The sequence below is a fragment of the Sceloporus occidentalis genome, unplaced genomic scaffold (genome assembly GCF_023333645.1).
Source record: "Sceloporus occidentalis isolate IW3139 unplaced genomic scaffold, rSceOcc1.0.p SCAF_162, whole genome shotgun sequence".
Taxonomy (NCBI): domain Eukaryota; kingdom Metazoa; phylum Chordata; class Lepidosauria; order Squamata; family Phrynosomatidae; genus Sceloporus; species Sceloporus occidentalis.
In genome coordinates, this window is record NW_028317142.1 from 278,906 (window position 1) to 304,352 (window position 25,447).

General features: G+C 39.6%; 1 protein-coding gene across 1 annotated transcript in view; it reads right to left on the reverse strand.

Annotated features, from left to right (window-relative positions):
* LOC149279540 (laminin subunit alpha-1-like) overlaps positions 1 to 25,447 on the reverse strand; it is a 54,459-nt gene that overhangs the window by 24,942 nt on the left and 4,070 nt on the right. Inside the window, exons 4-30 of the mRNA XM_089501051.1 lie at positions 21,831 to 22,073; positions 20,759 to 20,938; positions 20,227 to 20,316; positions 19,908 to 20,025; positions 18,417 to 18,595; positions 18,066 to 18,171; positions 17,491 to 17,651; positions 16,882 to 17,022; positions 15,706 to 15,876; positions 14,595 to 14,696; positions 14,052 to 14,263; positions 13,468 to 13,579; positions 12,917 to 13,027; positions 12,695 to 12,822; positions 12,411 to 12,497; positions 11,752 to 11,963; positions 8,054 to 8,160; positions 7,626 to 7,806; positions 6,069 to 6,205; positions 5,692 to 5,928; positions 4,804 to 4,947; positions 4,396 to 4,575; positions 3,779 to 3,964; positions 3,284 to 3,405; positions 3,027 to 3,147; positions 2,798 to 2,935; positions 1,633 to 1,754 (exon numbers count right to left, since the gene is read on the reverse strand). Of these exons, the coding sequence (XP_089357177.1) occupies positions 1,633 to 1,754; positions 2,798 to 2,935; positions 3,027 to 3,147; positions 3,284 to 3,405; positions 3,779 to 3,964; positions 4,396 to 4,575; positions 4,804 to 4,947; positions 5,692 to 5,928; positions 6,069 to 6,205; positions 7,626 to 7,806; positions 8,054 to 8,160; positions 11,752 to 11,963; positions 12,411 to 12,497; positions 12,695 to 12,822; positions 12,917 to 13,027; positions 13,468 to 13,579; positions 14,052 to 14,263; positions 14,595 to 14,696; positions 15,706 to 15,876; positions 16,882 to 17,022; positions 17,491 to 17,651; positions 18,066 to 18,171; positions 18,417 to 18,595; positions 19,908 to 20,025; positions 20,227 to 20,316; positions 20,759 to 20,938; positions 21,831 to 22,073 (4,028 nt within the window). The remainder of the gene's footprint in view (positions 1 to 1,632; positions 1,755 to 2,797; positions 2,936 to 3,026; positions 3,148 to 3,283; positions 3,406 to 3,778; positions 3,965 to 4,395; positions 4,576 to 4,803; positions 4,948 to 5,691; positions 5,929 to 6,068; positions 6,206 to 7,625; positions 7,807 to 8,053; positions 8,161 to 11,751; positions 11,964 to 12,410; positions 12,498 to 12,694; positions 12,823 to 12,916; positions 13,028 to 13,467; positions 13,580 to 14,051; positions 14,264 to 14,594; positions 14,697 to 15,705; positions 15,877 to 16,881; positions 17,023 to 17,490; positions 17,652 to 18,065; positions 18,172 to 18,416; positions 18,596 to 19,907; positions 20,026 to 20,226; positions 20,317 to 20,758; positions 20,939 to 21,830; positions 22,074 to 25,447) is intronic.

Sequence of the window (25,447 nt, forward strand, 5' to 3'; positions counted from 1 at the left end):
GCATTCCACTGTACAACTTAGTACCCCATTTTCACGAAAGCATCTAAGTAGGACATTGATGTTAACCATATACCGTATTTGCTCGATTATAAGACGACCCTGAATATAAGACGACCCCCCAAAATCTGAATATTAACTTAGGAAAAAAAGAAAAAGCCTGAATATAAGACGACCCCAAAGGAAAAAAGTTTTACCAGTAAATGTTAATTCATGTAAACTATTTTTTTTAATAAAAGCTATGATTAAGAAAAATATTTTTTTTGTTTTTATTTCTTGTATTTTCCAACCTGCCCCCAGTTACGCACATCTGCCCCCAGGCTTGCCACTCCAATATGGCACTGTGGCCCATGATATGCCTTTTAACCCTCTATATGCCACTGTGCCCCATGATATGCCTTTTGACCCCCTATGTGCCACTCTGCCTCCAGAAATGCCTTATACCCCTGTATCCCATTCTGGCATTTAGGGGGTTAAAATGCATATTATGGGGCAGAGTGGCATATAGGGAGGTATAAGACATTTCAGGAGGCAGAGTGGCATTAAGGGAGTTAAAAGGCATTGTATAGAGCACTCTGCCTCCAGAAATGCCTTATACCCCTATATGCCACTATGGCATTTAGGGGGTTAAAAGGCATATTATGGGGCAGAGTGGCATATAGGGAGGTATAAGGCATTTCAGGAGGCAGAGTGCTCTATTAAATGCCCCTTAACGCCACTCCAGAAATGCCCTATACCCCCATTTAACACACACACACACACACCCTATACCCCCATTTAACTAACACACACACACACACACTCCCCCCACCCTCTCACCCCTCTCACCCCTCTCTGCCCTCTCTCCCCTCTCTCCCTTCTCAGCCCTCTCAGCCTTCTCAGCCCTTTCTTACCGGTGCTTCCAGCCGGGGCAGCGGGTTGACGTCGCCTTCCGCTGCAGCCGGAAGGAGGTGGAGTTGGCAGCGGGGGTTTGTATGCGTCCGTCACGTATACTTTCCCCGGCTGTCAGAGATCAGAGTTCCCCGCACCGGTGCCCCGACTCTGATCTCTGACAGTCGGGGAAGGTCTACGCGACGGACGCAGACAACCCCCGCTGCTAGCCACACCTCCTTCCGGCTGCAGCGGACGTTGTCTATGCGAATCGCGTAGACGTCAACCCGCTGCCCCGGCAATACAGCAGGAAGCACCGGTAAGTGTGTGGGGGGGGGGGGGGCAGGAGGATCCAGGTCCCCTGCAGCGGTGCGGGGGATCTGGATCTTAGTCTCCTAATCAGACCTCTATTTGAGGTCTGATTAGAAGACGACCCCGATTAGAAGACGAGGGGTATTTTTCAGAGCATTTGCTCTGAAAAAAACCTCGTCTTATAATCGAGCAAATACGGTATTTTTGGCTCATTTGCAGATGCTTCAAGATGCCTTCTTATGGTTTTTTCTCAACAATATAATTGCGGTTTATGATGCCAAATCATGTTGATTCCAGCATTAATGCTAAGAGGACTAGAAACTGACCCCATCAGAAAAGATTCTAAAAAAGCAATATTAAAACATAAATATCTGATTTGTGGAGTAATGGCAGACAAGGAAGACGACTGTACACGCATTTCAACATAAAATAGGTGTTTAGATGTAAAATTACCTCTGGCTGTTGCCCTTGGGACAAGCACACAATGAGCAATCTGCAACTGACCCAGTTACTTTCCCATAGTAGCCAGGAGCACATAGATGGCAGTGGTCACCAGCTGTATTATCTTGGCAGTCCTGCAACATGACAGCAAACCAACAATCAGCATTGCCTATAACTGGTAATACACTAATCCTTCACTTAATACTGCAGCAAGGAGGTTCTTTAACAATGTACCCACTTTCAGGTAATGATCAGGGAAATTGGTGAAATCTGACAGTATGGTTTTTAGACTGGTCGATGCATGTTATCTATTGCTATAAGGCATATGTTTTTATGAAAGACACTTTTTTTGCACTTGGAGATTGAATTTTTGTTCTTTTTTATTTTGTTCACTATGCTGTGTTAGACATGCGAGCATAGCTAAATATTAGCTGTTCCCGAAGGAAAGAGAGTTAAATCTAAAGTTTGTGTTGTCTTTTAGTATCCAAAAGAAGAAAGGACCTCCAAAGAAGGGTCCTATGGGATTTTGAAAAGTTATGGTATTTTATTAACATGTTGGCCCACTAATGGCTGTATCTATTTTTATTGAATGGGAAATTGGGATTATACAGTAAATTATTGCAAATTATTAAAATATTAACCAACTCTCTGGTGGGGGAGTCGTAGAATAAAAGTGTACAACGTCAGTGGGTATTACATGCAATAACATTCACCTTTCAACATTCATCTGGCGTGTTCTACTATCATATAAACTAATATCTAAATGCTCAAACAGACATAACCACACATGGAGAAATATTATCTAGATGGTCTAGAGTTACAGTTTTGCACATACATTTAAAATCATACAAAATACCCCCATTTTACTTACATATAACATAGGTAAGACTTGAATAAATGAAAATATTTACTTAAGATTGTTTCAGTTGTAAATGTTGACTGACCCCTTCAATGTGAGGCAATATTAAGATATGAAATAATATATAAATACGATGTAAATACTGAAAATATATTATCTCTCAAGGACCCTAAAATTGACAAGTTTTCACCCTAATTTTATTCTAACATTATTTTAATGTTAGTTATTAATGTAATTACAATGTAGAATGCATTATCATAAATGAGACTGAAATGTAATATATCTGGCTGCTTTGAGATCCTGTATAATGTTACATACCATGCATCTGCCAGTATCCGGATCACAGATCTCGCTGTGATTGCTGCACTGACAGGGGACACAGGGAGGGTTTTGGAAACGTAACCCTAAGATACTGATTTCTGAGAGCTTCTCTCTATAGTATCCAGGTGCACACTCCTAAAGAAAGAAAAATATGGCGTGAAAAAGGGTAAATCCATTGTTTTTGAAACGGCAGAATAAAATTCTACTTTTTGGAAATGCAATTTACCTGACATGAAAGTCCTCTATAACCAAGGGGGCACTCGCAGACCTCAATGAGATGAGCAGCTTCTCGGCCAGAATGCATGTCTGATGCCTCCACCGCAATCTCCATTGATATATTAGAGATCCTAGGAATGTTCAAAAAAAGAGGAAAATAATAGGAATTTAACACAGAATGAACACATTAACTGATGACCTGATGTTTTACAAGCACATAAGTATAACGAGACTGTGATTTATGTACATAATTTACTAAATCTTTACCTGCTTTGTTGTAATCCATATCCATACGATGCTTTGATTAGAATGTAATCAATGTTGTTTAAAACATACATGAAATCTGATCTTGTTACAGTCTGCTCAGAATCAAAATACCTCCAGTTATTCTGCAAATGACAAACAAATAAAGGAAACATTCAGTAACGTTAAATGGTAACCATTACATTGGATTAAATAACAACACAGTTCCAGATAAGTTTTGTGATCACAGCATAGACCATTGGATTGCTCACATTTTGCAAGTCCTACTCTTTAGAATAATAATGTCTAAAGTATCAGAGACAATGTTCCAAAAGTCTGTACCTGGGCACTGAACATCCAACTAAGATCCTTAATCCTTAGCAGCATTATGAGTTGGTTACTAAGCAATACATATGTTGGTTTGAGGTGGCTCAGTTCTACTTTGCCCAGTTGGTTTTAACTGTGGAGAACCTGAGCAGCTGCTGAGAAGCCAGGCTATTACTTATATACAGTACTTACCTCTGTCATGCTGGCTTGAATCTCCGTTCTCACTGCGTTTCCAGGAGCAGGGGTGTACATAGATATAATCAGTTTGCTGGCGCTCCCACCTTTCATTAAAATCTGGGGCTCAAAATCAGAGGAACCAGAATCTCCCAGAGCATAATAAGTAATGACATATGACAGCATTCCACCGTAGGCCAAAATCTGTGGCCAGATAAATAGAAGATAAAAGTGTAAAACATGGTTTACATTGCCAGACAAAATAAAAAGAATGACTGTTAATGCAACCGCAAACATTAGACCTTTACGGCTCAACAATAAATTTTTATGTTATATTCATATCTTGGAATTCTCTGGGTTGACCAGGATTCTCCGGGTAAAGCCCCGCTTCCTCGGGTCTTCCAGTCTTTATTTTTGCTTGGCAGGGGGCGGGACTTGGCTATATCCAATCTCCACCCACTTCCTGTTTTCTCCTACCCACTTTGCTTTGACTTCCCTTCTAGCAGGCCCCTATACAAGACCAACCCCGCCTCTATATGTGACTAGCCCCACCCGCCATCAAGGCAAGGCCACAGATATCACATTAATATGACCATTTTACACGTATCAAGTTAAATATTAACTACTGTTCTTACCTTATTATCAAAAAACTGTTGTGGTAATCGCCAGTAGAATTTTTCCGAATTCAGACGTTGCTGCACCACTGTTGCGTCCAATAAAATGTCAACCGCCTCTGAGAATACCCCGTCTGTAGTTCCCTGGAGGTTACTTGGAGAAACCACGCTGAGCAGAGAATTATCCGGGACCAAGGAAATCTAAATACAAATATTTAAAAACATTACATATAGCACTGCATCAAAAAAAACAAGAACTGATCTTTTTTGTTTTGTATTTTGCCTGTAAAAGATTACATTTGTATTGGATCATATGCAGAGAACTCCTTTACCTTTGACAGCAATGCTAATTTTAAAACTTTAAATTAGAATATAATGTATACTTGGTAATGGGATACAGGACAATAAATACAAATATCAGTGACTTACAGGTATGCGGACATAGCCTTCCATTTCGGCACAAAGCTGGGATACTCCAGAACAGAAACAGAGGGAACAGCCCAGTGGATTCTCAGCATGAAGAGCAAAAGTGCCAGCCTTACACTCGTTGCAATAACTTCCAACCACATTGTCCTGTAACAAAGCAGGTGAATAAAATCATGTTTTTAAAAGGACAAAAGTACACATCATTTTACACATTTTGCAGATTAGCCATTTGTATAATGTGTTCTAGCTCTGTTACTTAAGCCCAAAATACTAGACAATCACCTCGATTCCTTATCATACTGTCAGTGGAGTTGCATTCATGAATAGCATAATAGATAATTAATCATAAATCATCTGTGCACCTTTGCACTGTGGATTCTACGGTATCTATGTCAAAATAAAAGTTTGCTAATGCAACCAGAGAGTTATTTGACAAAAATGGCCCATTGTACCTTAAAATACACATTCCCAATGTGATTGATTGAATTTGGTTGAATCACAATCTATTCCAAAAAACAGTGGCTAAATCTTGTGGAGGCCAAAAAAACATTCAAAAGCCTACTTTAAGGGCTAACATTTTCTCTAATGTTTAATACAAAAATTCAATGGATTCTAGGCTGAATTGGCTTCAATGGGAGCAGTGCAGGCTGCAGGACATGTGCTCTCGGTACAGACAGGGGAGAAGGAGTCTGGGTTTGTTACTAAAAACTGCAAAATAATGTACAGTATGCGACAAACTGCACGCAGAAAAAATGCATTGGTTTTACACAGAACATTGTTTTCCCAAGGATGTTTGAAGCTATACAATGTATTATACCATGTTATATTTTTTTTATCAAGTTACGTTATAAAACACGTGTTGGAGTAATACAGAGAACAGGGTTTATTTACCTTACAAGCACATTGGCCGGTCTCTTCCACGCTGCTGCACACCTTCCGTTCATCATCACACCATGCAGACTGCGTGCCTTCGGGATCACAGTCACAAGAAACGCACTCGGGATATTTCCTATATCCAAACAGGCAGGCGCTGCAGGTCTGTCCACCAAATTCCTTTCTGCAATGGCACTGGCCAGTTGAAAGGTCACACTGGAGGCTGTTGGACCCATCTTTGCTACAGTTACATTCCTGAAATCACACAAATACATGACATCTTGACATTTGCAGCATTAATATGATCCTGTTGGCAGATATCCCCGCCAGACCAACTAGGTTGTTGGTCACATGGTTATCCGGCACAGGCTTTGATAATTCTAGAGGTCTCTTACCAGACATCCAAGTTCTGGATCATGACCCCAGTAGTTGGTGTCACAGAATTCACACTTGGGTCCATGCGTATGAGGAGGGCAGATGCACTCTCCAGACTCAGGATCACAGTTATTCTGGGTGTGTGCACAGTCACAAGCTGGGAAGGAAAACGTAACACAACAATGTTGGAAAATTGCAAAATGTGAAAGGGGGACACTTTTTTTTAAAAAAAAAACTCTCCGATACAAGCAATTGCATCACCACTTAAAACACACTTTATTTTTGTCAGCACAGTCATGCATATTAAAAATAACCAACACATTGAATTGAATTCCCATAAGGCTCAGCCAGACATACTACTTCCATGATGCTGGCTGAGCGTCATGGGAAGTGCAGCAACAGTAAAGCTGCAGATGCTAGCTGTGAACTACAATTCCTATGATTCTCAGCCATCCAGCCAGGTGTCCACCATAATGCTGGCTGAGCATCATTGGAAGAGTAGTGCACAGCAGCAGAATTTTTTTTTTAAATTAAAAAAGGCTAATGTTATCCTCCCTCCATTGATTTTTGGAATCAAAACATTTGATACTGCAAAAATTGATGACATTATTCTTCACGATATTCTTGTAAGAAACTTTTATTTCTTTGTTAATAACGTAAACAATTGTTTCATATTTATTAAGAAATTTCCTTTTATTTGCCAACCCCCCCAGTTATGCACAGCTGCCCCCAGAAATGCATTATACCCCCTATATGACACTCTGCCTTCCTGATATGCCTTATACCCTCCTATATGCCGCTCTGCCCCATGATATGCCTTTTAACCCCCTATATGCCTTATACCCCCCTATATGGCACTCTGCCTCCAGAAATGCCTTATACCCCCTATATGGCACTCTGCCTCCAGAAATGCCTTATACCCCCTATATGCCACACTGCCTCCAGAAATGCCTTATACCCCTATAAGCCACTCTGGAGGCAGAGTGGCATATAGGGGGTTAAAAGGCATTTCTGGAGGCAGAGTGGCATATAGGGGGTTAAAGGTATTTCTGCAGGCAGAGTGGCATAAAGGGGGTTAACAGACATTTTTATGGGGCACTCTGGCTCCAGAAAAGCCTTATGCTCCCCTAATAACACTAAGCCCCCCCGACTTACCACTGCTTCCCGGTGTCTGGTGGGGGCAGCGTTCATTACATTAAATGGGCTGGCGTGCACGCACCGAGCTACCCAATGGCCGTGCCTCAGCACTTCGTCCCACGTTTTAAAAGGTGGGGTGGGTGCACGTCAGCCCCTTTATTTTCATTAGACGCCGGCGGCCGGAAAAGGCTTTCAATCCCGTTTGCAGCCGCTCAGCGGCTGTTTTCAATGTTGATCTGCCGGCCAACATTGAAAACAGCCGCTGAGCGGCTGCGAACAGGATTGAAAGCCCCCTCCGGCCGCTGGCTTCCCGGGACAGAGACCCCAAATCGGGACTGTCCCGCCTGAATCGGGACAGCTGGGGGGCATGCAATCATAGAATTGAATATAGCTATGCATCAGCTCCAAAACATAACTAATCAACACTGTGCAAAACCTACGAGTGCAGCCGCCATCCTGGTTTGCATAAAATCCATGGGCACAAACATCACACTTGAGTCCAGCTACTCCAGGTACGCAGGTGCACTGCCCGGCATCATTACACGCATCTGAAACGGAGCCTGACTCGTTACAATCACAGGGGAGACATCCAATGCCAGACGTCAAACCGTAGAATCCATGCTGTGGGAATAAACCATAAAGTCACTCACTTTCCATGAAAATGTATTTAATTCCTAGAGTGCGTGTTAATGGCCCTATAGAAGTGCCGTTTGCTTAACCGGATCCGTGTTGGTGAGTCCACAGGAGAATACTGTTATGTTATCTATCTTTGTATCTGTTATAAAATCAACTATATTTAATTGCCCTGATCTTATTCTTTTTACATTATACATGCACTTTAAGAATAACCGGTTTTATTGTTTCTTACCACGCACTGATCACATCTTTTTCCAAACACATTTGGTTTACATTCACATATGCCAGTCTCGTGGTGACAAATGCCTGAAACAGAGCTTTCAGGATGGCATTGGCAAGCTTAAAAAAAGAAAAGGAAAAAAATAGACGTAAATAATGGTCAACTTTTTTAAATTAGCAAATATACACATTTAAAAAAATAAATATGATACATAGTGAATAATGCATTTGTTTGCATTCAAAAGCTTAGTCTGCCAGAAAAAAAAAAACAGCAGATGTTTAAGGGAAAAAAGAAGGGAAATTCCACAATAAACTAGATGCCTTCATTCAACTATCCGAAGACATAACGTGCATACAGCTATAGGGATTAATCAACGGGAAATGTGCCAGCTTAGAGGCCCATGTCTAAGAAATAAAAGGCACAAAAAAGAAAAATCTAGTCAAGTAAACGCCACATTTGTGACACCAACGGAGACTGCCCGTTTTCTTAACCGGATCTGTGTTGGTGGGCCCACGGGAGAATACTGCCTCCTTACTACAAAGAAGGTGACTCCGTCCTGAATCAGGGGCTCATACCCACCAACACAATATGTACAGTAAACCGCAGCGGTATTTATGACACGTGAAATGCTGCCGTACTTAAGTTATGGCGAGTGCTTAAACTTTTTTTGTTTTGTCATATTAAAATCTCCTATGGGTACTTAATTTATTAGTATGATTACTTTGCATTTTTATGTTTATCTTAGCTATACTTCTAAAGTATTTGCTCGGCTGCACAGTCAAGTCAAACGGGAGTTAATATATGCATGGAATCAGCCATTCACAATCGAGTGGGCGGGGCTATCTGGCTAACGCAATAACAAAGGCACAAACGAAAAGCTAGAAGCTGATACAGCAGCTGAAAACCTATTTTGACAGAATAAATTGATTTGGAGAGAAAAAAGTGAAGCGCAAATGCCACAGGTATCCCCCTCGAACATTGTTATATGTTGGTGCAGTATTTATATTTAAAAAAAAAAAAAAACATTTAATAGATTTATAAATATTTATTTGGGGTTTGTGTGACGTTTTTAACCCATTCAGGAACAAGAGATTTTCACACTCCAAAATCATATTTGCTAAAGCATTACTTTTATATTTTTGATGTACCCATAAAATAAATTAGATACTGGTTTGCTCAGGACGGGACATACTAAAACAATCAGTACTGTATGCGTGGGATCATTTTTTACTATTTAAAAAAAGAAATAAAAGGCCCGAAGTAATATCTCATGGTATTACATTTACATGAAATACACGAAGTACAATAGCCGTTTTTAACAATCCGGGCAACACAGCTGGTGAGCACATACATTTTGCCTAACAGCTATTAGGGAGGTTATTGAGAATGACCGATTCTGGTGCAAAATAAAAAAAAAAAAACAGATGGTTATTACACACAAGCCTCTCAGCGTCAGGTTGTTTAGAAAGTTTTACCGGCGTATCACTGATCTATCAGAGAAGACATTTAATCAGAGGCGTATCTACTGAAAATAGCGCCTATGGCAAGCACTGAAATTGCGCCCCTGTCCAAATAAAAACCCATTTACTAGCCCCTGCTGCCTATATATATATAGATATATATATATATATATATATATATATATATATATATATTAGTCCCTGCTGCCGATAGCGGGTATAGATCAACACGCAAACCCAGATCAATTGAAATTCACTTGTGATCTCAGCACTGAAGGTATATATCAAATATATATATATATATATATCAAATAAACAGAATCAGACATACAAGTCCTGTATTTGCAGGTATACAATAATAATATATGAAACGTAGCATCGCAGGTATAGATCAACTGAATAAGACATATTAACCCTGTATTTGCAGGTACACATAAATAATGTATGGAAACATAGCATAGCAGATATGGATCTACAGAATAACACAAAAACCCAGCTTTGCAGGTAAAAATTACAGGCATAGATCACAGGTTGCACACCGCAAAGCCAGCCCTGGCGTCCACACTGCCGACATAGAACCTGGCCAGCACCCAGATTACACACATAAGATTTGCCATCTTTGTCCCCAAATAGCCCACCACAAGTCAACTTTGTCCCCAAAAAGTCCGGCCAGTGCCATCTTTGTCCCATATACACCCTGCCTGTGCCATCTCGGTCCCCAAGGCTCAAACCTCCTGCTAGTGCCATCTTTGCCCTTCCACAATTATACATCTATGATACACAAACACTTTTACAGTCACTCACTAATTCACACTTTAATTCAGAGAACTCATCCACACATTAACTCATGCTCTCCCTCATTCACTCAATGCATCCACACATTAACTCATGCTCGCCCTCATTCAGACAACTCATCCACACATTAACTCATGCTCTCTCTCATTCACTCAATGCATCCACACATTAATGCACACTCTTTACTTATATCTACCCCCCTCCCTTATCACTTTTTAACCCCCTCCCTCCCTCATCACTTTTTAACCCACCCCCTCCCTTCCTTCCCTATCACTTTTTAACCCACCCCCTCCCTTCCTTCCTTATCACTTTTTAACTCCCTCCCTCCCTTCCTTATCACTTTTTAACTCCCTCCCTTCCTTATCACTTTTTAACTCCCTCCCTCCCTTATCACTTTTTAACCCCCTCCCTGCCCCCCTCCCTCCCTTATCACTTTTTAACCCCCTCCCTTCCTTATCACTTTTTAACCCCCTCCCTTCCTTATCACTTTTTAACTCCCTCCCTCCCTCCCTTATCACTTTTTAACCCCCTCCCTTCCTTATCACTTTTTAACTCCCTCCCTCCCTCCCTTTTCACTTTTTAACCCCCTCCCTTATCACTTTTTAACCCCCTCCCTGCCTCCCTCCCTCACTTCCTTATCACTTTTTAACCCCCTCCCTTCCTTATCACTTTTTAACTCCCTCCCTCCCTTATCACTTTTTAACCCCCTCCCTGCCTCCCTCCCTCCCTCATCACTTTTTAACCCCCTCCCTTCCTTATCACTTTGTAACCTCTCCCCTCTCCCCTCGCCCCTCTCCCCTCTCTCCTCTATCCTCTCTCCTCTCTCTCACCTTGAAGTCCAGCGACGGGAGCACGATGTTGCTGTCTTCCTGCACCGCTCGCTGGTGCCCGCTGCTTCACTGCTGAGCGCCGTAATATGATGTCATATTTCGGCGCCCAGCAGTGAAGCAGCGGGCACCAGCGAGCGGCTTTTAAACACTGATGCGGAGGAGATAGAGGGGCGCCTAGCAACCGCTCGGCGCCCCTCTATCTCCTCCGCATCAGTGTTTAAAAGCCGCTCGCTGGTGCCGGCATTTCATGCAGAGCGCCGCAATATGCCGGCATATTGCGGCGCTCTGCATGAAATGCCGGCACCGGGATGGGGGTAGAGGGCTCGTGTAGGAGAATGAGGGGCGCCGAGCGGTTGCTAGGCGCCCCTCTCTCTCCTCCGCATCAAAAAATAAATAAAAAATGCCGGTGAGCGGCATTTAAAAGCCGCTCACCGGCGCCCCCCTTGAGATGGCGCCCATGGCACGTGCCATGGCTGCCATACCCTATATACGCCTCTGCATTTAATCCACTAAAAAATACATCTATTCCTCAATTAGGAAAGAATGGTAATGTTATGGCAACGAAGGTTAGAGCGCTGTATTATTTAAAAGAATAAGATCCAAGTAGCATGTAAATGTTTTTTACCAGTGCAGTTTTTCGCTAAGATTGCATCCCCATAGAAGCCATCGGCACATCGTTCACAGTGCCGTCCCGCTGTGTTGTCTGTGCATTTGAGGCATTCTCCTGTCACTGCATTACAATGGCCAACCTCAAAAGGGTCTATGTTCCCATTGCAATCACAAGGGACGCACGATCCTCCGGGAACAGAGGGACTGCCATAGTAACCATTTGCACATCTAGAACATAGGAAGTATTTAGTATTAACAAAACGTACTCTTTCAAACACAGTTAATAACAGAGTAAAAAAGAAATCAACCAAGTCACTGCTATTATCATACATTTAAATTCACTAAAACCATCATATTCCACAATTTAAAGTAAATTCTGCAATGCTGTAAGTCCATAAAGAAGTTGAAAGAATGGTTCCGCTTATATAAAATGTAGTTCAAATATGCATGTTTAAGTTATGAAACACAGCCATTCTGGATTGTATTGCTCAGGAAATTCTCAATTTCCAAATAATCCAATCAGAGTACAGCTGTGCAATCCATGCGATGTATTTACTATGTGTTTGTCTGTACATAACCGTTTGAACTTGACATTTGTATAAAGTCCTAAGTGCCCCTTTACACAATACTTATATATTATTCATTGTGTATTAAAGACGATAAATAACGACTTACTTTTCACACCGTGTTCCGGTGTATCCAGGGGCACACTGGTCACAGACTGCCTCACCGTCAATGGATAAGTGACATGTTGGACTGAAACTGAATAAGAAGAAATATAACATACAACGTAAAACAGAACTCATTTTGTTTGCTTTACATTGGTATCTCAAGTCACAAGATAATCAAATAAAAAAAACTATACAACAAAATATTACATCCAAAAATGTAAATAAACAGTTCAGACTTGGCTTGGTAAAGAGAGTACATTGGCATGAATCATTTAAATGAAGGCTCACTTGTTAGTGGAGATCAGCAGAGGACAGGCGCATGGTTGGCAGTCATTAGGTGTTCCATGGTAAGGGTTTCCATAATAGCCTGGCATGCACTGATCACAATGATGTCCTGTGGTATTGTGCTGACAGTCCTAAGGGCCATAAATAACTACGTCAGTAAAGAAAAAAATTCTCTCTCTCTCTCTCTCTTTCGTACATGTAGATGTAGACGGTTAAATTACTTACATAACATGCACCATGGATGTCACACTCAGTCGCGTGGCCGTTGCATTCACAGGGTTCACAGATGCCACCAAACAGGGTTCCACCCACACGATAATGACCAGGGAGACAAGACTAGAAAATAGTCATTTCTGGTTATAATATATACACCTTTACTACCTGCATGCTGTAAATGTATTTAACCTCTTGAAAATACTTTATTACTAAATGGCAAAAATGGAAAGAAATAAAATGGAGGCTTGGCTGCAACTCCCACTGGGTCGATGGAACTGACCATGCACTCGCCTGTGTCGATGTGTTTTAGGAGTGGTGTGGAAAGCAAGGACTTGTTTCACCCACCTCTGCCTATTTTAACCAATCTCCACTTACTCTCTCGCATTTACAGCCATGCATTCTCCCTCCTACAAAGCCTTTTTATTTTTTTTTATGTATAAGGCTGCTTAGGGATGGAGACATGCAAAAAAAATAAAAAAAAAACAGAACAAAATAAAGAAGCAATGCATCTCGACATTAGTATTGCCTAGAAATCATGTTTGTAAGAGCTGCTATGTTACCTCGCAAGATGTACCAGAGTAACCCGGAGGGCATTCACAGTTTTCCACTTGAACAGCTGGCAAGAGGTCTATAACATTTGGTTGTGCAATATCCAAGGTGACTGAGCTTAATCTGTGAAATAATAAGAGAGGCTAAATAAATCCGTCAGTAATAAGATTGACACATTTACTACAACAAAATAACACCATGGAGAGATTAAAATATGTAGTTGTTCAGTTATGGAAAACTTAAGCACTTTAATATGTATTCTTCAAAAACAAAAATAAATAAAGCACTTACATGAGGCAGAAGATGCAACCCTGCAGCTGCCTTCCTCCTCCTCTATGGTGCAATGGTCATGCCACTGATTGGCTGGCTAAAGCAGCCAGTGGCAGGAAAGCACTCCCATTAAAATCAATGAACAGACAACCCCCCCCCCCCCCCCCCCGCCACAATGTAGCAAATGCATATGGGGGCATTCTACTATCATATGAATTAAGCTGGAAAGAGGTAATAAGAAGGAAGTCGTTGAAGGTTCATGGGCATTTTGAGGAACACAGGATGTTTGTGATCTACATAAAAGTATTTAAAGACTATTTTTTACCTGGAGATTGTATTCTTGGCAAGGTTGTAGCTAGCCCTAATTTGAAGGTGGTTTACATTTGCGAGGACAGTCATGAGCCTATCCCTGTCCACTGGTCTCCTTGAATAGAAGTCTATGAAGTTCTCAGGAACGAGCTTTATCTCAGCTGTATGCTCCTCATAAGGCTGCAGCAGGACACCGTCGGCCTTTAATCCCAAAGTCTGCCCATTACCCTGCAAGAACATGAAAGTTATTGTAGATGAACTACTAAAACATAAAGGTAACCCATTTTAATAAATGTGTTACGTGCTTTAAAAAGTGGCTACATTGTGGAGAGAAGAATGATTCGGAAAGCGCTGCTTTTTAACTTTTGGATGCAGAATTTCAACTGCTGTCTCTTCATATATAGATGGCGTTGTTGCTATTTAGTTGTGGACAGAGGATACACTGACATCTCTATCATGCAGCAAATCTATGTGTTTTAATAAGTAAGAGTATAAGCGGCCAGATCATTCGTGAGGAAAAATGTTGGACATTAGTGGAATATATGAAACATTGTATTACCTGTAAAATGACATCCACGCCAGATATCACTTCACTGTCTGCACTGTCCGCAGGAATATCATAAGACGCTGTGTACCTTAAGTATCCGCCAACGGATGTTAGCTGGGATTTTAAAAAAGATATATTGGTTTTAATAAAAACAGACACAGTAAATGCAGATAATATCCATTGAAACCAAAAACTATACATGTTGTTCCAAATGTGACTGTAAATTTGAGTATGGAGCCATTAGGATGTCTGTAAAACATTGTTCAACCAAAATAATTGTGCAATGATAGATTCCCTTTCTATAAAGCAGAATGTTCTCACATTACTCCTGTCTACCACCCTCTTCTATTAAATCAATCCCTTAATATTGCACATGAAGGGGGGGGGCTACTAAGTGGTAAAAATTAATTTTCTATTATTACACTGGTGACAGACTGCCTCACCGTCAATGGCTAAGTGACATTAAAACCATGCATCAGCATTCAAAGATTTCTGTGATGAGCAAATTTTCTAATTCTATTTTAAAAACATAAAGCATGTCGCCATTGAAACCTTTTTGTGTTGCTCTGCTGTCCAGTTGGTGGCTGCCAGTTACTTAAGTATGGCTAATGGCTAAGATGAGAGTAAGTTCAAAAATGTAGATCCAATGGTTTTTAATCTAAAACAGAACTCTGTATACCTGCCTGGGTAATGGGGTGAAGATTCCACAAACACCCTAACATTTTTATTAAAAATATTTAAAATGGAGAGAGTCCTAATTCCTTTAACCAGTCCGACATGAATACATAAAAAACCACCTGTGTAGTATTTTAATGAGAACTTACACTGCTCTATTTCCATGTATATGCACGTAAAACACATGTCCTGCGTTAGCTACAACCTTACAGTACCGAGATTAATGGTCTTTTATAAAACCATAAAAACCTCACCATCCTAACTTGCAACTGAGATTGTTTGAAAGCGTTATGGTTATGTATTAAACTATGCTCCTTCTTGATGTATGAATGATTCCAAATGGCTTTATTGACCCAATATCGGCAGATGGCATAAAAATACATAGTTATGGTATTTTACTAGAATTTCCTTATACACAGACACAGAAATACAAGTGAAAATAACTTACTTTATTTCCAAGATATGCTGAAGGAGCTTCCCAATAATAAGCAGATATGAAAGAATTTCTTGCTACAGTATGATTAATACTTATTTGATGGGGGCCATCAAACTGGTCTTGATTGGGTTGAATACGTGTTCCTTGTAAATCACTTATGTACCAGCCATTAATATTGGAAACCTTTAACATGAAAAAAGATACATACGGTTATATAAATATGAATCCTGGATAAGCATGACACGTGGATTCTGTAGACACAAACAGGATTTAATTGCAAAGCTAAGTTAGATATTATTTAAAGACACATCACGATACTAGCGCTAGCTAATATAAGGTTTGATTCTCTTTAAATAACGTTTTATTTATCTCACCAGTTGTATAATATCACTCACCAGTTTAGCTCTTGCCATCCAAAACAAATATTACTTCTTTAACACATGGGTTAACGGAAATGACTTTGAGGGGCCCCTAGGCACGCACATGGACACGCACTCTCTACCAAGATTCCAATGCAGGGTCGCGTTATGTGTAGAGTGCAACTCTTACTTGCCCACATCTTGGGGCCCCTAGTCACATGCTAAGTGTGGCTAATGGATAATCTGCCATTGTTTAAAGGTGCTGTTCCAACTACTCTACTGAATCTAAAACAGTTGTAGTTAAGTGCACCATTAAAAATTCTTAGTATTGTTGAATGATCTTAGAAATGGTTGTGTGACACAACAACATGCACTGATAGGTTGCTGGAAAAAACAACACATCTGCTATTGTCCATTTGCTTAACAGTCTTGAAAACGCTATTACTGTTTTGTAGTACAGTTTTAAGAAAGGAAGTTCTCATCAAACCACGACATGTTTTTGGAAGCTGCCGTTCCCTTGGTTCACTATGCACTACGACGCCCCCAAACACCAAATGAATTATGCATCAAACAACACCAGCACAGGAGAAGCTCGTGGGTATGGTTGTCCATTCCTACTACACAGTGACTTGACGGGAATGTTGTATTGCAGTAGCAGTAGAATCAAGTCACTTTTTGATGGTAACAATAACATTCAGAACATACTTTATGTTGTAAACGATAGAGTGCGAGGTCCTCTGCGACCTTGTTATTATTTGTCATTATTATGTATTATTCTGCATAGTGCTTATCATAATTTGGTGCAAAATTAACAGAAATCTGTAATCACCTGAGTAGTATGCCAAAAGAGTCCATCGCAGACACCAGAAACACCAAAGCAAAAGCATTCTGTGCATCCTTCTGGGTTTTGTGCCTGCAGGTTGTAGAACCCAGGCTTACAGCGGTCACAGTTCTCTCCTTCGACATGTTCCTGAAAGGTACAAATAATGACCGTGACACGCATGCTAACAGACAGTGGCGGTCCTAACACCGATGCTGATTAAGGACACTATAGGCCTACATGGCCTCCAACCATAAAATACACTGTATGTGTAGACTGAGGTCAAGCTAGGCACTATCAATGTGTAATGTACTCATGTGTGCTATGTACATCCCAGTAGTCAAATATTCTACAGACATCTCTGATTAAATCTACCTCCTAGAACAGGACTAGGGCAAGTTATATCTCTCCATTTGCTGTGTTTTTCTATGACTAGGAAATTAAATTCTCAGTTGCTACGGTGACTGCAGCACATTTATTACCTTGCTCTATGTTACTTCTTTATACACAACCTCCTTACACTAACCAGTCTATGCGCTGTTCTTCTTTTAGTGATGTTATAATTAAATAACAAAACATAATCCATAACTTATCAGCCACATACATGGCATTACTCACCTTACATATACATTGTTCAGCACAAGGGTCATCATGTATGCTGCCTACCAGACTGCAATTACACTTCACACAGTTTGGGTACTCCTTGTATCCAAACGCGCATTGGTCACATTTTGTCCCTGTGAAGCCTTCTTTGCATTGACACTGACCCGGGAAGACACCTTTAACATACATTTAATATATAAACTTAACCCAAGCAAATAAGGAAATGAGATTACAGATAATTTATTGCCAATTTTACATGCAGCTCAAGATAGGTGGCATCTTTGACCCGCCTGTTTAATACCTATGCCCTTGGGTACCGGGGGTCTTTTTGTTTGGGGGGAGCATGGGTTGATCATGGTACATATACAGACTTTCTGATTTGTAGGGTTTACCAATTACCGGTTTAGCACACTTAAACAGTATTTTTGTATGTCTTTCCCTTAAACGTTTACCAGTCTGAAACTCTGTAATATATGGAGCCGTTAATTAGGCCTGGTAGTTTAACATAACAATTAACAAAGGCTTTGGGAGCAGGGGACAGCACTCAAAAAGTAGGGGAAATAATAATGTTTTATAGGAAATTCACACACCTTGGTTTATGTTGGCATGATTATCATCCACAATACAAACAGGACTGATAGATCCAAAGGTGTCACATTCACAAGGATAACAAGGGGCATCTGAGTAGGGAGACACCTGTTAAGGACAAAAACTTATATTTAGTAGATATTCTGAATATTCTAAACCTGTATTTTCAATAACATAGATAAGTAGATAGATACATAGATAGATACATAGTATAGTTTAATAGATAAACATATATGAGGACCTTATTTATTTTAAGATTACATTGGGTTTCTTGACAAATACTGTCCTAGATATTAAGTATGGGTCAGCATGGCTTTCTTTAACTAGTTGAGGATTACTTTACATCTTCATACCTTGTGTGGCCGGTAGTAGCCATCAATACAGGTCTCACAATTAAGCCCGGCTGTGAATTGAGTACAGTTGATGCACACTCCTCCTCCAATGTACTGATCGTGAATGTTCAAACTCATGTTCCGATCTGCCACATCTTGGTCAAAGTAACAATCTTCTGCTTTGTTATGGCAATTGCATTCTAAAAACAGAACAGTATTAGTTTGTGATCATACCTTTATTCTCCTCTGACAACTTCAAACAAATACTGACTTTTTTTGCATAGACCTTAAAAAAATATATTTTGACTTTTACTTGGAAAGTGTGGCGTAACCCTCCAGAATTGGAGAAGAGAAGGGGAGGGCAAAATTTTCATCTTTATTAATTCAAAGGTAAGCTGTAACTAAGCAGACAAATTACAAAATAACTCATACTATTATGTGGCACAAAATCACCTTAAAATAAAGTACCGTATTTGCTCGATTATAAGACGAGGCCTTTTTCAGAGCAAATGCTCTGAAAAATACCCCTCGTCTTATAATCGGGGTCGTTTTATAATCAGACCTCAAATAGGTCTGATTATGAGACGACTAAGATCCAGATCCCCCGCAGCTGCAGGGGACCGGGATCCTCCTGCCCCCCCCCCACTTACCAGTACATCTGAGTCCCCGGTGTGTAGCTGGGGCAGCGTGTAGAGCTCTACGCGATTCGCGTAGACAACTTTCGCTGCATCAAAAGCACCGGTGCAGGGAACTCTGATCTCGGACAGTCGGGGAAGGTCTGCGTGATGGACGCAGACAACCCCCGCTGCTAGCCACGCCTCCTTCCGGCTGCAGCGTAAGTGTGTGGGATCTACACGCTGCCCCGGCTACATGAGTGCTCTGTGAAATGCCTTTTAACCCCCTTAATGCCACTCTGCCTCCAGAAATGCCTTTTTAACCCTCTATACGCCACTCTGCCTCCTGAATGCCTTAAACCTCCCTATATGCCACTCTTCCCCATAATATGCCTTTTAACCCTCTAAATGCCAGAGTGGCATATAGGGGTATAAGGCATTTCTGGAGGCAGAGTGGCACATAGGGGGTCAAAAGGCATATCATGGGGCACAGTGGCATATAGGGTTAAAATGCATATCATGGGGCACAGTGGCATATAGGGGGTATAAGGCATTTCTGGGGCAGATGTGCATAACTGGGGGGTAGGTTGGAAAATAGAAGGAAATAAAACCAAAATATTTTTCTCAATCATAGCTTTTATTAAAAAAAAATAGTTTAGATGAATTAACATTTACTGGTAAAACTTTTTTCCTATAGGGTCGTCTTATATTCAGGCTTTTTCTTTTTTTCCTAAATTAATATTCAGATTTGGGGGGTCGTCTTATAATCATTTAATATGTATTTGACATTAACACAACTATCAAATTAAATATTAACGCTCTTATTGTGTTAAAAGATAACATTTCTCTTCCTCAGGCTTTCTCAGTGCCTGGAAAAGCGATGAAAGGCCAAACTTACTCTCGCACTGGCTGCCAACCGAAATAGTGCCCGGTCGCCATGGATTCTGGTGGTATCCAGGGCAACACTCATTACAGCTTTCTCCACAAGTGTTGCGTTCACATTGACACTGAAGTCTCTGAGTAGCAGAAAATATGAGAAAGTTGTCACACAGTGATCTGTAATATATATTATTCTAAATAAACAGAACTGCCTAAATTAAACTTAACTAGAAGCTGGAACTAGATAGAAGATGTAAAAAGTCTGTGAAATACAGCTTGATCCTGTGAAATACATTTTTATGGACACAAAATATTTTAAAATTAACAACAAAACTTACCAAAGTAACTGGATCGTAGGGGCAGCTGCGAGCATGTCCATAGCAAATACACATCCCTCCAACTGAAATATCTTTTAAAGAGTAGAAATACTGAAAGAGAAACAGCGGCAAAAGAGGGATATAATTATTAAATATGCTATAATCAATCAATGAAACACTCAAGTCTAAATCTAAATCTCAAACTGGGAAATCAACAGATTTGCCACGACAAACATAAGTTTTAATATTTAACACTTAAAAGTCCTGGGGATTTAAAGCTCTAACAGACTGCCATCACATGTTTATAAGACAGAAACCTCTGGGTAAAGATTTTCTCATATTCTGAAAGAAGTAAAAAAAATAAAAAAAAATAGAATTTTTATTAAGTAGTAACAGAGCTGGACCATAATTTAACAACAACAAAAATATTCTTTCAGCCACAGAGATTCTCTCTCTCTCTTTCATGCGTTTTTCAAACCTTTTGCCTATTCTTAAATCACATGTCCTTTTTGGGATTTACAAACCACAACTATTTTTATGTACAAATACTTACCCTTCTAGTTACTATTAGATCTACATCCCGGAGATCAAGATGGTTAAGCGTCATGAGGTCGGCATTCAGAGTTCTAATGCGTTGCAAACGAAGACGGATGTATCTCGCAGAAGTAAACTCCAACAAAGTTGGGGATGGATCATCTGCACTGGGTCTTCCATTAATCAGTGAAACGTGAATCTAGGTTTGTTAATTAAACACATAACACAATATTATAACTAACTACTCAGCCAAATCGCCACCCGAGGATGCCACTTAGCCCCAGTCAGCATAACAGGTGAGGATCCCCTGCATAGGGCCGCAATCACAATGCTCTGTGTTGTATTTTTCATATTTGGTAGTTTGTGCTTTTGCCCATTGTTTTTTTCCCATTGGTTTCTTGGATGGATTTGTACCTTTCTACCTTTTTGTATCTTTTTTTTATTATTGGATAAATGTATGTAGTTATTTCTGCTCATAAATTGCCACTATAGTTTACATTGTTTATTTTATGGGATTTTAGAGTAATAAACTAACATTTATCGAAAAGCCTTTGTCTTCTTCCTTCTTCAAATTTTACTAAACCTCCAAACACCGCGCAAACTCTCTTCACTATCAGACAGTAGGTGATGTATGGCTGCTTGATACAGAATACGTTTGAAGACTTTGTAACAAAATATGAAACAGCTATATGTTTCTTTAAATTCTGTCTATGGAAACACTATCTTTCCTCCCTGGAGACAATGACCGCAAGGCTGGAGAGATCATCAAAGACAACAATTTCCAACAAATTTTCCTTGCTGGTCATGTCATTGGTCTGTAGATTAGATGAGGAAACACAACAGCATTCTCATTTACTAATACAAGCAGAGGGCAAAAGGTTGTACATGGTCTATCTGTGTGACAATGGAAGCACAGATTTCTGCTCCAGGATTCTGGAGAAGGCATCTAAAAAAACAGGCTGTTGTTTACGTACATTGGGATGTAACCAAAAAAGCAAGGTTTCATGAATAATGGTGATGGGTATGAATACATACTACACCAGTCTGCAACTATTTAATCAGTGGAAAAGTAAAATTTGAAATAATTATACCTCTCCATGTTCCAGCGGTACAAGTCTTGAATAAAATGACGTGCAAATCACTTCATCATCCCTTCTGTACGTTGGTGGCCCAAGTCTTGGTGTCACATTGTATCGACTCAAGCACTCGTAGTCACTGATTGCATAATACTGCCAAGGCATGAACTCAACACCATCCTGAGAACGTTCTAATATCCAGTTACCTGGCCGTGGTGAATTTGCTGCTTTAATTATTATGTATGCAACTTGGAAGATCTGCGCACAAAAAGAATGTTTCATTAAATACATATTTCACACAAAAACATTTTTTTCCATTCCTATTGCTACACAATTGCTATAAGACACTGCACCTCAATTTGTCATTTCTTAACTGTATTTCCAGGGTTATAAGTTACCTCCTAATTGTACCAGGCAAAACACTTCTAAAGATATATTTTCCTAACAATTTGCACCAAAAGGATTATAATATGGCAGTATTATTTTTTTTTCTTTCCATAGTACACATACTGCACAAATATGTATATTTGCAAAAAGAGAATACATATTATAGCTCTTAACTTATTATTATTTATCCATTTCTCATATTTTGCAGAACTGTACTTTAGGTAAGCAGTACAAAATAATTTGGATTTACAAGAAGAAAAGATAAGGAGAGCCCTGCAAACTGAGCTTACAATCTAGATATGTGTGTTTCCCATTCTTAAGTGAAAACCTTAATATATATTTTTCAGGGCTTTGTAATGTGCATTACTATTTATCCATGAAACTGCGCTTATATTACCATCACAGTATTTTCTCCCCCACACTGTGTATTCTGCTAACTTGCCTCCCTGTTTGTTATATGGTTGAGTGAACAAGAAATGAGCCGGTTCATATTGTACTGAGATTTTTTTTTAATGGCTCCAGAGTCATGAGTCTTAACAAAGCTACAGCTGATGTAGCTCATTGTAAGCCCACATTGGACAAGTATTTGCAACAATATATGCTTCTCCTGTAGCCTGTTTCATTCTTCAATTTAGAGAACATACAGAAGCACCAATTTAAAGCTATACCGCTTACTAGCCAATATGAATTATACATTTTAATTTGCCATCCAAACAACATCCCACTATAGCTCTCTGTAACATATGGGCAAGAAAATGAGTGTCCAGTGTGATTACAGGAGCCACTTAAGGCTGATGGACCGATTTCCTCCAGTTGTCCGTGGGCCAACATTCCATCTGCACTATGATGGGACCTTCGTTTTAAGCCCAGTGCTGCGTGACCAACAGTTCCCGACCTGGAAAGGATTTTAGATGTTCTAGATGTGGCAACATGTTGTTATCTAAATGGTATAATTGGTCAAACATGACCGTGGTCTGAAAGTTGTCTGTCTACACCTGAAATCCATACAATTGTGCATACCATAACAACACAATGGAACTGCAATGAATTAATTGGCAAGCTATCAATGTAATTATATTCACGCAAGTTCTCCAACCAATCCTGGGTTGCATTTTAATACCCTCCGTTGCTGCTAATAACATGTACCTTATGTACTTACATGATAAGAGATATCTTAGGTGATTATTTTTAAACCTCCTTAATAAGTTATGTTATTTAAAATATTCTGTGTACATTACTTTATCATAAAAGATTGACTTTTTGTCTTTCATAGCTTGATGTGTGCTAACTGATATTAATTTGGTGTGAACATTGCGAGACAGGGTGGGACAGTGTGCGACGGGAAGAAGTAAGTGGAGTGAAATTCTGTAAGCACAAAGATCAGATTTATATGTCTTCAGACTGAGGCATACATATTTTGGGTTGCAGACTTAATTGTTGCCTTAGTTTAACAGTTGGTACCCTTAGAGATGTATTTAGAGGTTGCACAGAGACTGTTAAATTCTATTATAGTGTTTTGCTTCTTATATATTTATATTGTATGTAATGTGTCCCCAGAAAATACAGTGGAAGTGTTTGAGTATTTAAAGAAAAAAAAAAGTTCACCCAGTGTGCTGCAAAATATATAATATCAAATGTTCTTAGAAAAAAAAATGTTCCATAATTTCTAACTGTGGTTTCACAGTTTGCTAAGAATACAAGGCATGAAAAGTAACCCTTGACACCGAATAAATGGTTGTATGACAGTGGCCTGGGAAAAAACCCATGGAACATAATAGGCAGTCAAGCAACATGCTGTAAAACTGTCTCCTTACAACATAATGGATGAGCAACGTGACTGCTGATTCTCTCAGGATAAACTTACCAGATCAGTGAAGTCTCTTCTTGCTGCACAATATTTGACACAAAGAGCAAATAAGTAGATTTATGCATGAATATCTTAAAGCTTGTAGGGATAACATGCAAACACATATGCAATGTCTATACTTGCGCAGATTTAGGATGCATTATTTTAAATTGGACATTGCGATGATATAAAGTATTGTTTATCTAATGAAATAATCTCCTCATTAATTAGACTAGACATTCTACTTTTAACAGCAAGGTAACATGATGAGGACCTAGTTTGTCGTCTAGATGATTGCGCTGAGATAACAGAGATAAAACATATATCTAATATGGATATATGCAACTTTTCAAAAGTTTGGGGTCACTTACCAACGTGTTTGTTTTTTTAAAGAAAATATATTTTTGTCTATTAGAATAACATGGAATGGATGAGAAGACGTTGTGTAGACGTCGTTGATGTTGTTAAATGACTATTGCAGCTGGAAAGAACAGATTTTGTATGGAATATCTTCATTGGCGTACAGAGGCCCTTTATCACTCCCATCACTCCTGTGTTCCAATGGCATGTTATGTTCGCTAATCCAAGTTTACATTTAAAAGGCTAATTGATCATTAGAAACCCCGTTTTGCAACTATGTTCGCACAGCTACGAATTTCCATGACCCCAAACTTCTGAACTGTATTGTATCTAATGTCAAAACATTGTATTATATGAAAACCACAACTGTTTTGAAACAAATAACATGTCATTTTTTCTGCATAAATGTAGCAAATATATTGGCACATTAGCCTTTCTGAGTAGGGACTGAGTTCAGGGTTGGAAACAAAAAATCTGATTTGGAAAAGGGGCAAACGCATATGGGGTGGGGGATTCTACAGAACCCTAAACCCTAGCCTCATGTATTCACAAAGCAGACAACAGGAACATTTAAAGGAACCACATGAATTGAAGTGCATATGATGGCTGGAGTGTCCCTTAAATAAGGAAAATGGATATAGCCATGTTTGTTCAAGAGGTCCTACATTAAAGTTGATATATTTAATTGGGCTAAAGCCGTAGAATAACATAAATCTTTGGAATCTCAGAGGTGTCAAAAACGTACATAATTTGAAAATAACAATACATTTTCATATAGCTTAATTTTATCTATTTTTTTATATAATGAGATATGGTAGAGATGTGACCCTAGCTTTCTCATTAAGATGGTTAAGCATGGTTAATAAGCAGACAAATGGATCCCCCGGTTAAAGTAAACTGAATTAAAATGTAAACCCCTTATCATGCATTAACCAACACTGAAAATGAGAAGCACTAATACAGGGTTTGATTAATTATTTCTAGTCGCAAATGCTAACGCTGTCCTTATGTCCTAAATAAAGTTAATTTTTTACACACA